The sequence below is a fragment of the Dasypus novemcinctus genome, chromosome 12, assembly GCF_030445035.2.
Source record: "Dasypus novemcinctus isolate mDasNov1 chromosome 12, mDasNov1.1.hap2, whole genome shotgun sequence".
Lineage (NCBI taxonomy): Eukaryota > Metazoa > Chordata > Mammalia > Cingulata > Dasypodidae > Dasypus > Dasypus novemcinctus.
This window is the reverse complement of record NC_080684.1, coordinates 95,554,322-95,567,763: the sequence shown is the minus strand read 5'-3', so window position 1 is coordinate 95,567,763 and position 13,442 is coordinate 95,554,322. Positions and strand designations below refer to the sequence as shown.

Below are 13,442 nucleotides of genomic sequence, written 5' to 3'. Positions count from 1 at the left end.
GCGGGTGGTGGAGGGCTGCCCTGAGCGCCGTAGGATAGAGCAGGATCCCTGGCCTCTCCCCACACCAGATGCCAGGAGCCCCTGCCCCCCCAGTCATAATAAAAAATGCCTGCAGACGGGGCCCCTGGGGCAAGGCCGTGGCTCTGCAGGAGCCACACAGAACTCAGGCCACGTGGGGCCTCCCCTGGGGCCCCAGCTGCCCCTCCAGAGGAGCGCACAGCTCAGGACACACCCGAGGACCAGAGGGGCAGGACTGGGAGGGGCCCGGCCTCCTTGCTTGGGGTTCCAGACCCCCCCAAAAGTGGGCCCTACTCCGCGCAGGCACAGCAGGGCACCGGCAGGCCCGTTTTGGGGAGGGAAAGACCAGCTTTGGTTGAGGGGGTGGAGGTGGGCCTCTCGGAAGTACAGAAAACACATGGGGGCAGGGACGCAGCTTAGAAACAAACCCACTTTAATTGCTAGTGTACACGGAGATGTCAGGGCAGCGCGTGTGACCGGCGAGGCCTGTCTCGGTCGAGGTACCCGGTCTGGTTAGAGGGCCCAGGCTGGGCGGGGGGCGTGGACAGAAGCAGGGTCTGAGCTGCTGCTGGCGTGGCGGGCGTGGAGGCGCAGACGCGGCAGGGCTGGGGCTGGGTGTTCAGTGACCAGGCGAGGTGCGTGTGTATCGCGTGGTTCCGTGTGCAGACGTGTGCACACCGGGGACTTGGGGTAAAAAGCATCCACAGGAGCCCTGACGGCCGGTTCAGGGACAGGGCCACAGGCGAGAGGCTCGAAGCCGCCGATGGCCCCAGGAGGAGGGGCGCATCATGGTGTACACCGATCGCCCAGACCTGGCCCTGCTTCTGCCTCACGGGCTTGCTGTGTGGCCTGGGCCAAGTTACTGACCTTCTCTGGGTTTCAGAAAGACTCGCTACATGATCACCAAAGCCCCGTGGCCCTAAACGCCAGTATTTTTAAGGAGATTAAAGGACAAAATGTGTTTGTTAAGTGCTGATGCACGGGTCTTGAGGTCTACAGTTCGAATTCCACCGTGCCTGGGTGTGAGGTGGGACCCAGCACGGCCCAATCCTGGCCTAATGAGAAGGCCCCCCGTGAGCCCTTCTGCCTGGTCTCTCCCTGGCTCAGCTCTGCTCCCAACAGCTGTGTGTATAGAAGGCAGTGGGGTGAGCAGAGGCCGGGCGGGGGTCAGGCCTTGGGGACATCAGGTGCATCCCCTCGCCGTTTCCTAGCACACAGAGGGCCCAGCGCCCAGCAGGTGCTTGCTAGATGCCCATGAAGCAAGCGCAGCAGAGGACGGCTCAGGCTCGGCCCAGCGCTGTGGGGGGCACGCGGTTGGGCCCTCGACGCCTCAGTTTCCACCTGTGGAATGGGTCACGGAGGAGGCCCCGCCTGCCCCGGGCTGTGCACGGTTCTGTCAACTGTAAAGCTTGGTCCACAGGTCTGTCTACACACGCTTTGTCTGGGCGCAGGGAAGGCAGTGGCTCTTAAGTGGGCGGGGGCCTGGCCAGGGGAGGGGCCGCTGGGTTTTCACAGTATAACCATGGCCGGGTCTAGCACGACACACGATGAGAACAGCTGCAATGACAGGGAAGCACGGCCTGCAGACAGAGGAAGCTGGGGGAAGGGGCCGCAGACAGGGTCCCGGGGGCCAAGCCACGTCTCAGTTCAAACACACAGACGCCACGGCTGGGTGGCGGGGGGGCGGCCGGGTGGGGCAGCTGGGGGCTGGGGCAGAAAGCAGCTGAGCTGGAGGGCAGGGGTTTCAGGGCCGGGGAGTAAAGGGTCCCCTGCCCCGAACCAAGCTGGGTCCTACACCGAGAGGGCGGCGGCCCCTCCCGCAGGGCGACCCCATCTTGCAGGAGGCAGGGGTCCTGGACCCTCGGGCGTCAGTGTTTCCTCCAGCCCAAGGGTGGCAGCGCTCCAGCTTCGGCCTCTGCCTACGCCCAGGAGTCTCCCAACCTCGGCTCCTGCTGTGCAGAGGCATCTCCTGCAGGGGAGCTGGAACCACGGGCCAGGACAGGAAAGAAGGAGCGGGAAGGAGCGAAAACTCGCAGAGGCTGCAGCCTCTGGTCTGGAGAAGAAGCTCGCTTTGGGCGGTGGTGTGCCTGGCAGCGGGTGTCTGGGGCCCCCTCCCTTAAGGCACTGGCCCCCCCCCCCCGCCCCAACGTCCCTCCCGCTCACTGGATGCTGCACTTGTCCCTCTCGCGGGCCTGGCCCTCCCGGAGGACCTTGGCCTTGATGTACTTGAGGTCACTGTTGACGCTGGGGCGGCGGGCGAAGGGGGAGACCATGCCGTAGGCGTCGGTCTCCTTGACGCGGCGCATGCAGAAGGGCCGGGGGTGGAAGGCGTCGCCGTACTGCACGGAGATCTTGCGGTGCAGGGCCGGGCTCATCTCGTGCGGCAGCTTGGCCATGCTGAACAGCACGTAGAACATCTCGTCCACGTTGGTGTTCTTCTTGGCCGACACCTCGAAGTAGGCGCAGTTCTCGTCGCCCGACACCAGCAGCTCGGCCTCGGTGGCGGGCACCTGGCGGCACAGCTCGCCGTGGTCGTTCTTGTTGCCGCAGATGACCATGGGCAGCTCCGCCGCCTCCTTGGTCTTGTTCTTCAGGCAGGACTTGACCTCCAGGATCTGCTTCTGGAGGCGCTTGACCTCGTCGAAGGACTCCCGGCTGTCCAGGCTGAACACCAGGATAAAGACGTCGCCTGCGGGGAGAGCAAGCCGAGGCGGTGAGCGCGCAGGCCCGCGCCGGCCCCGCTCCGCTCTCCGGCCACCCCCTCCGCCCGGCCAAACGTCGGAGGGGGGGGACGCAGGTCCTTCCCACCGAGCGACGGGCCCACCCTCGCAGCCGCGCTGTGCAGGAGCTGCTACCTGCTCCCCGCTTCCCAGAGTGGGAAACCGAGGCTTGGGGCGGTGACGTCACTTGCCTGAGGGCCTGCGGCTAACAAGGGGCCGGGCCTGGGCCAGGCGTAGTTGAGTCACTTCCCATTTGCCCGCAGGGCTGCAGACTTCTGGACGTGTGTGGACAGTGTGTGGATTCCCTAAACGGAGTCTCTGCCAGGGCAGGGGGCTTGGCCTGCCTCAGTGCCTGCCCCCGGGGCCTGCAGCGGAGCCCCAGGCAGGCCGCAGGCCCAGGCAGGCCCAGCTCTGAGTCGTGCCTCCTCGGCTTACGAGCCACGGGACCTGGAGTGGGTCATGCAGCTTCTTACGCCTCAGTTTCCCTACCTGTCCTCTGCAGATGGAATTGCGTTTTACGATTTTGAGAGCCACCCAAGAGGATGAATGGAGAGCATTCATTACAGCAGGCGGCAGGTGGGTGGTGACCTTCAGTCACACCAACAGCCTTCGGTGTGAGTAAGGGACGGTGACAACAACCTCCCGCTGTGAGCCGAGCACTGGGGCCTGTGCTTCCCGGCCACCGTTCCATGGACCCCCCCGAAAACAAAGGAAGGCAACCTTAATGCCACCTCCACGTCACAGCCGAGCAAACGGAGGCTCAGAAAGGGCGAGCAACTTGCCTCGAGGGCGATCACACAGCCTCAAGGAGCCGATGACGCCCTCGCCTGGCATGGCGCTGGCGCACAGTAGGTGCTCTCTGTTTCTTGAATAAATAAAGGTACAGTAGGTGCTCTGTTTCCAGAATAAATCACGGCACAAACAAGTGAACGTCTGCCTCCACCGGTCGCTCTCTGCTGGAACGCCCTGCCTCCCTGCAGAAAGGCCTGTGAATCTGAAATAGCGACTGAGGAGGTGGGGCCGGGGCAGGGCTGCGTAGAGACGGGGAGAGGGACACGACACCTGCCCCTAACTCCAGAGCTTACTACAAGACCAGGCTCATTCTCGGCGCACCTGCCTGACTTCCGCCTCAACTCGGCACAGCCCTGGGGTGCAGATGTCCAGATTCCCATTTTTCAGATATAAGGAAACTGAGGCTCCCAGGAGCCAGCAAATGGCTCAAGTTTTGGGAGGAGAATCAAGCAGGCCGGCTCGCCGCAGAACCGCTGCCTCCTCCCTCCCCTCGCCTCCTGCCAGCAGCACATGCCCCCTTCAGACCCAGGGGCCCAGAGAAGCAGGTGCCAAAGGCCTCAGGCGCCCCTCACCCCTGGGGCCTGGGGCCTGGCGCGTAGTAGGCGCTCAGTGACCTGGCGAATGGCTGGGGTGGGATGAATGACAGTGTGCGCTGCTTCAAAAGGCGCTTGCAAGGTGCTGTCAGCCTGGCAACCGTGTCTGCTTGGGCTGCCAAACCCTGTCCCGTTAGGATGATCCTGGTTCCCCCGAGGACCTGGCGGCCTTGACATATTCAAATGCAAGGCTGCAATGCCAGGCACCAGAGACCGGCCTGCCGGCAGCTGGAAGGAGAGCTGGCAGCGGGATTAACAGCTTGGAGAATTTCCTGTGAACCAGTACCAATGAATGAGGCGTGAGTGCAAAAAAGCCGAGGGATGTGCTCAGAATGAGAGAGGCACCCGGGCACCCGCACACAAACACTCTCTCTAATGGGGACACAAAGACGAATATCAGTGTGTTCGTGGAATGTCCAGAGGAGTCCATGCCAAACAAAGGGGGCGGCCACCTAGGACCGGGGACCCTGGTCCAAGGGGCTTTTGCCTTATCGGCCTGGGGAAAAGTTTGTGTCTTCCTGTATTACCTGGATAATTGAAAATTAATTTAAAATAAGCACACAGCCCCTGCCCCTAGCTCCTCTCTCCCTCCCTGGTAATGCCGGTGGGCGCCTGGCCCCTCCCCAACACAGTGGCATCCACAAATACCCACCGCCTGCTGGGAGCGCCCCACCAGCCCCGCTGGGAGGAAAGGAAGGAGGTGCCCGCCGTGCAGCTGGGGGGGGGGGGCTGAGATTCCAAGGGTGCACGACCAGCCTCTGGTCACATGGCCAAGCTACAAGTGGTGGGGTTAGGATTTCAACCCAGGTCAGCTCAGGGCTCCTTTGGCCACACGGTTCCCTCCAAAAGAAAAAAAAATGGGGACCAAGGAGATCTGCGTGCGACCTGGGTGCGCAAGCAGCCTGGAAGAGGAGGCCTGGGAAAGGGTGCCAGGGCAGGCACAGAGAAAGGCTGATTCCATCTGGGATGTTCATGGAGCCCTTGACATCTAACAACTCATTTAATTCACACCATGACCTTTAAGAGAGGTGCTAATCTGATGCTAATTCTACAGAGGAGAAAACCGAGGCACCAAGAGTGGCAGGACCAGGGCTGGGCAGGCCAAGCATTCAGACCCAGACAGACCGGATCCTGAGCCACACGCCATGGCTGATGTAACGCCACCGTGGCCCAATACCGCGTCTCCACGTGCTTAAGGATTAAGCCCAGACAAGCCGCCTCCCGGCAGGGCCAGAGGCTGCAGGGGAGCCGGGAGGGAAAGCGTGCCCGCCGGGCTGTGACCACCTGAGTTCCTTAACCTCTCCGGGCCACCTGTAAAACCCACCAAAGCCCATCTTCCGGGGTAATTGTGAGGACTGAATAAACGCACGGCGCGCGCTCAGAACAGGGCCTGGCGCCAGCCCTCGGTCGGTGCCAGCCGTTGCCCTCCCCATGCCCCTTGCATGGGCAGGGTCCCGACTCCCCTTCTCTAACGGACCACCGCCTCTACCGTCCTGAGACCTGAGTCCAGAGAAGGGCGTGGTGGCAGACCCGCCACCGGCCCCCAGGAGCTCTCCTGCAGCCTCGACACCACTCTGGTCCCTGGAAAGGCACACCCCCTGCGCGCCTGTCGGGCTCCCCATCGGGAAGGCGGCATGGGCAATCCCGAGCCATCGGTCCAGAGTCAAACTGCCTGGAATCTGGGCGGCGACTCCATCAGGGGATCAGGCGAGCCGCCACCCCTCCCTGAGCCCCCGTTTCCTTCTCGCGCAGGGGGCGGGGGCTTGCTGGGAGTTTCGCCGGGGTGCTGCCGACGGTCAGGGGTGGAGCGAGCGGACGCCGGGCCGGGTGCCCCCCGGGCCTCACCTGTGAGGATGGAGAGCCTGCGCATGGCCGGGAAGGGGTGGTTGCCGGAGGTGTCCAGGATGTCGAGCTGGTACATGTCGCCGCGGATGTTGTAGACCTTGCGGTGGAAGTCCTCGATGGTGGGCGTGTACTGGTCCTCGAAGCGGCCGTTGAGGAAGCGGGAGACGATGGAGCTCTTGCCCACCCGCGAGGCGCCCAGCACCACCATGCGGTAGGAGTTCTTGGCGGGCACGCTGAGCGTGCAGTTTCCGCTGGACAACGTCTTCATCATGGCTCGGGGCTGCGCAGAGAGCAGGGGGGCGCGGGCTGAAGGGGTCACCCCCCACCCTTGCCCTGCCATCGCCGCGGCCCCCCACCCCAGCCAGGTCTCAGTGTCCCATCTGCACAATGGGCGTGAGTCCAGGTTCCCTCGAAAGGACCCTGGACTTGTAGCAGCGCATTCACTCCCGCCCTCTCTCGTCTCTTTGCTGCTTCATTCATTCGCTCACTCACTCAGCCTTTCATTCATTCACCCACTCGCATATGAGAGCATGGATGTGAGTCCTTGCTGAACACTCACTAGCTACCGATCTTGGGCGAGTTGCTTAACCTTTTCTCATCTGTGAAACGAACCCATCTCATCGGGCTGCTTGCAGGGCTCAGCACAGGAAGGGTTACCTTCCGTCGGCACCCACCCTTTCCTTGGCTCATCACCCCTTCCCACCCCGGCTTCCCAGAGCCAATCCAGGACGTGACACGGGCAGAGGACCAGCGAGCATGTCTTCCACGGGGCTGCTGTGGCCTCGGCCCTCCAGGAGAGGGGACAGGCTGTGTCCAGGCCTCGTCCTCCAAGCCGGTGCCGGGTCATTCCTGGGTCTACCTCGGGGACCCCATCTCAGACCCACCGTTTGCCTTTGGAGGGCTCCCCCCACCGCTGCCCTCCACCCGTCTCAGGAGAGTCCTCTCCCCCAGGCCCTGGCAGTTCACCTGCCTCCAGGACATCCCGGGGCCTGGACGGAGTGGTGCCCTCCGAGGAGCAGGACGCCTGCAGCCAGAGAGGAAGGACCTTCCCTCCACAAGGCTGCTCGACGCCACGACACACACAGTGGGCCTTCGCAGCCCTCCAGCTTTACAAACAGGTGCGAGCTCACCTGTCCCAGGTGGCCAGGCACGAGGGAAGGAGAACAGTCCAAGGGCAATTCCAGGTTCCTCACAACCCCAGGGGTCTGTGGGAGACCCCTGGCCTCACGGAAGAGCCTAAAATGGATCCAAGCTCCAAACCCCAAAAGGACAGAAGTAATGAACTCCAGGGGCCTCCATGAGGTTCACCCCAAAGGCCACTCGCAGGCCCGCTCCCCCTCTGCTCCCATCTCAGCAACCATCAGATACCCCTCCAGCCCCCGAGAGCCAGCTGGCTGGAACTCTGCCAAGTTCTGCCTCCTCTCCTTTGCGTCCCCAGAACACCCTTTTACCCAGATTATGTTTCAGGCCCAGCTCAAATGCCACCTCCTCTCTGAAGGCTTCCCTGATCCCGCCATCCAAGCAGGAATCCCTCCCCTCTCTGGAGGAGGGCTTCCCAACCTCAGAACTGCCAGTGGGTATAGTCCTGCTCATATCGATACCTTTGACCCTCAGCAGGCCGCCACGTATACTTGTGCAGGTTGAGCACTGCACAAAGGCACCCTCTGGGTGGGCAAGTGGGGGCTGCAGCAACTCAGAGGAAGAAGGCACCTTTTTCCAATTTGCACAGAGGCCCTCTGTGCTCACTACCCCCTGGCCCTCCACCCTGGAGAGGGATATGCCAAGCCAGTAACCTTGAGCGGCCTTGCCCATTCAGCCCGAGGCATTGGGCTAGGATGCTAAAAGACTTCGAGACGGCCACTCGCGGGGGAGAGACCTCTTTTGTGTGCGTGTTCTGATGAGCATCTGCTTCTGGGTCCCAAGGCTTCCCCATCTGCTAGCCCCTTGCTCAGTGAGAGCCCCTTGGCAGTCGTGCACTGGTAAAAGCTGGCTCTCGAAATTCCTTTCAAAAAACCTGGATGGATGACCTTTGTCAATTGCCGTGGTATAAGGACTCCCAACCTGGCCCATTTCAAGCCACCAACGGGAGCTCAGTGAATGTGGACTGGAAAGCGTGTGCCCAGCAGCGGGCTCTGCACCGCCTGTCCTCAGCCCTGGAGCCATAACCCGAGCCATGCCCAGCCCTTGCCGTGGGCCATGTGCTGTGCTAACCCCCACACACACATAATAATGACAGCTGACATCTATTCTGCACTTGCTGTATGCCGGGCACTCTGCTAAGTGATGGCCGTGCAGGAATCCGCTTCATCCCCTCAGTCACCCCAGGAGGTCCGTGGTATTTAGAAATATAAATTAGCTCCAATTTACAGATGAGGAAAGTGAGGCACAGTGAGGTTAAGTAACTTGCCCTGGGTCAGAGGGCAGAGAGGAGGCAGAGAGTCAGAGAGCAGAGGCAGGGAGCCAGAGGGAGGAGGCAGAGAGTCAGGGGGGGGCAAAGGAGGAGGAAAAAGTCCATGGCTTTCTTTTCTGAGAGAAGAAGGCAAGGCCCCACATGGGTCCAGCCACGTGGAGTTGTGTGAGGCACCCAGACGCCAGGTGAGAGCTCCTGTGGGCTCCCCCCACCCCCACCGCCCCTTCCCCCGCTCCCCAAAGAGGAGGAGGCGCCGTGGGCGAGGCTCTGCTCCTCACTGCCTGTCTGCGCTCTCCAGTCCCCACCAGGCTGACCCCACTAGCGAGCAGCAGAGGGCCCAGGGTTTGCAGGACCCTTGGAGAGGTTGGACTCCAGCCCCGGGGGCCCAGGGAGGCGCGGGATTCGACAGGGACCTCGTAGCAACACGGTGTCCAAACGCAAAGGCTGCGGCTCTCAGCAGACCCTACCACAGGGCCATTCCGAGGGCAGCCAGGGGGCAGAAGATCCCTGGGGCACAGAAGCGGTCACCAGGGGAAGACTGACCCCAGCTGGGCGGGCGGGCGCATGCAATGACTGCTAAGACAGCCCCGTGGGGACGGCCATCAGCAGCCCCTTTCCCTGGTGGGGGCACTGAAGTTCAGGGAGGTTGAATCACTTGCTCCAGTTCACACAGCAAATGACTGGCCCGGCTAGAATGAGAACTGGGACCTTTGGCTCCCAAACCTATGCCCTTAAATCTATAAAAAAACTAGAACCCCACCCCCTTGCCCAAACTGGAGTCTTTCTCCCAACAGCTCTGACTCAGGGAAGCCTCAGCTGGCATCAGGCAGGACAGTGACCCCGGGGGCACGGTATCTTCTCATTCCCTCTCTCACCCGGCCCCTGCTCTCCCCCAAACCCTGCCCAGCCAGCTCCCGGCACCAGCATCTGTGGAGTCACCCCTTCTCCCTCGGCAGCCTCCCTCTCCCCCTCCCCAGGGCCTGGCTGGCAGATGGAGGGGTCGTGTGGGGTGATAAAACAGACAGGATGAGGGTCTGCGAGTGGGGGTGGCCTCCTCCCCGTGTGTCCCCCGACCTTGTCTGAGCTGCGCTGCCCTCCCCCCCCAGCACACACACCTCCCGTCTCCTCTCTTGGTGCCCACCCAGCCTCTTCCAGCCTCCATCCCCTACACTCACGAGGGTCCTGGGGCCTTTGCCGAGCCCCCTGGCAGCTCAGGATGGTAGAAAGCAGGCATGGGCCTAGCCCAGCAGCCCTGGGCACAAGTGACTTGGGCTCGTGGGGCTCAGAGCAGTCATCTGTTAAATGGGTGTGCTGGAAACAAACCCACAGCGTCGCCTGAGGGTTCCTCAACACTCGAGAGGCTGGCACGACTCCTGGCAAGGGGAAGAGATGCTGGGCTCCTTTCTTTGGGGCATTTTCTCTGGGCAGGTGAGGGGCTGCCTGGAGGAGCCGGCGGGAGGGGGGGGGGACTGGGGTGCAGGCAGCGGTCTTGAGGAACCCTGGACGGGGTATCTTCTCAGCTGGTCTGTCCTTTGCCAGGGGAAGCCCGAGTCGCAGGCCCCTGCCCTGGCTGTCCCTTCCCAGCCGGGCCCCGCCTTCCCTGTGAGGTCCTGGAGAGCAGCCTGTGTCATCCCCCAGGGCTGGCGGCGAGGGAAGGGAAGGCAGCTAGAGGCAGAGCTGCCTGGGGGGCCCTCGGGCCAGCTGAGCACAGGAAACCCCTCCCGGGAAGGGAAAGTCCAAGAGACTCACTCCTCGCACCAACCCAGAGAAAAGCTCAGGGAGTTCTATTAGACAGGCGCTCCTTAAATATGCCCCCACAGAAGGGGCACTGGCCAGGGCTGGGCCAGGGCTGGCCCCATCGCAGCGGCCTGTCTGCACCCAGGAAGGCAGACTGCAGCTGACGCGGGAAGTCAGAGGGAGTGCTGGGAGAGGTAAGTGCCTCTTCCTCCCCGAGCCTCAGTTTTCCCCAATTCATTTAAATAGGAAAGCTATTACTCTGGATCTCTTGAAAGTAGACACTCAATAAATCTTTCATTCCTGGGATATGTGGAGGGCCAATAGCCCTGCCTGACACATAGTAGGCACTCAAGTAATTTAGTTTCTCCCTGGATTGGTCAAGCTGCCAGGAAGATCCTGGCAGGCACCGGTACTCTGCCAGCTTAACTTTCCTTTGACACGGAAACCAAAGAGCCTCCGAACAACGAGCCTCAGGCCCTTCTTCCCGGTCGCCCCACTTCGCCCAGCTCCCCACTTCTGTTGGAGGGTCCCTCCTACCTGGGAACGGCGGGCCGGACCTCTGGCCCGGCTTGGAGGGCTGCCTGGAAGCGTCTGGAGGTGCGGGGAACCGCCTGCCGCTCCGGCCGCCGAGCCGCCCGGAGTGTGCGGCGGCTCCCGGGTCACTGCGCCCGGCTCCTCCTCTGCGTGGCTCGGGGCGCCAGGCTGCGCGCGGCGGGGCGAGGGGGTGCGGGGAGCCGGTGCCCCATGGGTGGGCTCCGAGGGCTCGGCGGGGCCCGGGCGCCGGGCGGGGTCCGGCTCGCCGCCGCCGGCCCTGCCCTGGCCCGACTCGGGGGTCTCCTGCTGAGCCAGGTGCCCGGAGGCGCGACGACTTCTACCCCGGGGTCCCCTGCCTGGGGCTCCGGAGCGGGGCGGAGAGCGCAGGAGCGACTCCCCCGGGGCTTAAGGAGAGACCCTCTGGAGGTGACTGTGGGTGCGGGCCTGTGTGCGTGCGTCCTGGGTAGACGAACCCGCGCTGGCCGCCTAAGCTATTTGCTCCATCTGGCTCAAAGCGGGGCGCTCGGGTGCGGGGCGGGTGGAGGGGCCTGCCCAGCCCGATCGCGGTCTCCTCTTCTCCCCGCAGCTCTGCAGCTCCTTCCCCGCGGGAGGAATGGCTCCCTTCTCCCCGCGAGGCGACGCCAGCAGCAGGAGGAGGAGCGGGGCGCTGGGCTCCGCGCGCCTGGAGGAGGGGGCCTTGCACGCCGCTCCCAGGTCTCACGGCGCCGAGTGAGCCCGAAAACCGGCTTCTCCTCCCACTTCACCTCCTCCCGCCCGGATCAGAGGGAACTTTCCCAGGGGCCCTGGCCCCTCCCACCTCCCCGCACCCAGAGGCGAGCGCCCCTCTCTCTCCCGCTAGGCGGGGTGGCTGGTCCCTCCGAGCGTGCTCGGAGCCGAGGTCCCCGGTGGCGGCCGCCGCGGCCCAGCCCGCTGCTCGCGCCCCGTCCCGCCGCCGCGAGCCTCCTCCGCGCCCCGCGGCTCGCAGCCCCGCCGCCCCGCGCCGCCTCTGCGCTCCCGCGGGCCGCTCACCCGCCTTGGCCGCGCGCCCCGCCCCCGGCGCGGCGCTCGGCCAATGGGCGGCGGGTCCCGCGCCCGGCCCCGCCCCCGCCGCCGCCGCCGGGCCGCCGCAGTCTGGAGGCTCCGCGTGCGCGGGAGCGCGGGGCCGCGGGGGCCGGTCCGAGGGCCCGGGCGCGCGCCGTGACCGGAAGGCGGCCCGCGCCCCGGAGGCTGACGGCCTCGCACGCACGGCGCCCCGGGCGCGGGTGGCCCGCCGAGGGACCCGGTGGCGCACGCGGGGCCGGCCGCAGCCCGCGCGCCACGGCCCCCGCGCCCTCGACGGCGGAAAGCTCCCGGGGCCCTGCCGGCGCCTCCCTCCCGAGGTCTCGGTCCCGCGGGCTGCACACGGGCCGAGTCACCTCGGTCTGAGCCGGCCTGGGGGGAGCTCTCCGCGGCCCGGGGGGCCTGGGCGAGCACTGCCGGGGGAGCCCCGCCGGGAGCCGCCTCGTGCGCCGACCAGGGCCCCGCTCGCCTCGGTTCTCCTCGCTGGTCACGGAGGGGCCTGAAGTAGGTCAGACCTCAGGCAGTCTTACGTCTCCTACCTGGACACCAATTAATCCTATTTTCTTAAGTACAAGACCCACTTCCCCCACCCCAACCACATTTTTTTAAGAGAAACGTTATATCACTGCCATAAATGGGAAACCGGTATCGCTTGCCATAAATAGAAGGTAAGAGTAAAAATAAACACAGTGAAAACAGAGGGAGGTTATTAAATTCTAGCTGGAAACCGTGACCTGCCTGGACTTGAGCTGTGCCCTCAGTTAGGGGAGGCTGGCAAAGTTTGGAGAGGTGTTAGCATCCAACAGAGACTTTCTCCTTCACATTCTCAGGAGGCTGAGAAGACCATGTCCTCACTGGGCGATGCCTGCAGGATCTGCCGCTGGGTCCGTCAAACCCCGGGGAATGTCTCCATGGCCAGGTGTCTGGAACCCCGGGTCTGGGGAGGTCTGCCAATCCCTCTCCCACATAGACTGTCTCCCCACCCCATGAAGGCAGTGGGGTCCTGGGGGTCCAGTGTGGCGCCGGGGTCCTGCTCCTTTTGGTGAGAGACTGACATTCAAGTCCTACCTCTGTAACCACCCAAATATTTGGCCCTGGGCAGGCATGGAAAGTCTCTGGGCCTTGATAAAATCTGTAAAATGGGTGTGATACTGCTAGGTCCAGAGCATGACAACAGTGCTAAAACAGACTTGGACTTTGATCGTAGAAAATGGCTTGCCCTCCTCATCCCTTAGGGTTTTGTTGTTTGTTTTTCGGAGGTACCACGGATTGAATTTAGGCGCTGGTTCAAGCAAAGCAGATGCTCAACCACTGAGCTACACCCACTCCCCCGCAGGGTCTTGAAAGATTCAGCTTGATCTGTGGGCCTTTGGGCAGGATGGTCTGCTTGGCTAAGTCCTCCAGTGTGAGAAAGGGCTGCCTTGGAAGGTAGTGAGGTCTCCATCACTGGAAGTGTGTAAACAGAGGCTGATGACTTTTTATTGGGGTGTTGTTGAGGGGATCTAGGCTTTGTGCTGGGGGTTAAATTAGCTATCGTTTCAGATCCTTTTGACCCCCATATTTCCTCTTCAGTGACTCAGTACTGAAACAGCCAACATTCATTTAGTTACAGTTGCTGTGCATGGTTCTTGCTGGGTATTAGCTCATTTAATCCTTGGGGACCCTCGGAGGGGGGTTCTAATGTGGAGCCCCATTTGGCCACTTAGCTGGTGGTCTTGGGTGGCTTACTTAACC

At 63.1% G+C, this 13,442-nt stretch overlaps 1 protein-coding gene across 1 annotated transcript; it reads right to left on the bottom strand.

Annotated features, from left to right (window-relative positions):
• Nucleotides 1–434: 434 nt before the first annotated feature.
• On the bottom strand, nt 435–11,054 carry RASD2 (RASD family member 2). Its single transcript, XM_004456413.3, has 3 exons — nt 10,653–11,054; nt 5,969–6,248; nt 435–2,707 (listed from the first exon to the last, which is right to left on the bottom strand). The coding sequence occupies exons 2-3, from the start codon at nt 6,237–6,239 to the stop codon at nt 2,178–2,180; spliced, it is 801 nt and encodes a 266-aa protein (XP_004456470.1). The 5' UTR covers nt 6,240–6,248; nt 10,653–11,054; the 3' UTR covers nt 435–2,177.
• Between the last annotated feature and the right edge of the window lie 2,388 nt (nt 11,055–13,442).

What these genes read in the sequence shown, in the direction of transcription:
- RASD2 (XM_004456413.3), bottom strand. Translation starts at nt 6,239, where the DNA reads ATGATGAAGACGTTGTCCAGCGGAAACTGCACGCTCAGCGTGCCCGCC. An exon ending in CAGGCTCTCCATCCTCACAG is followed by an intron (nt 2,708 to 5,968) that starts GTGAGGCCCGGG and finishes CTCTCCCCGCAG; the next exon opens with GCGACGTCTTTATCCTGGTG.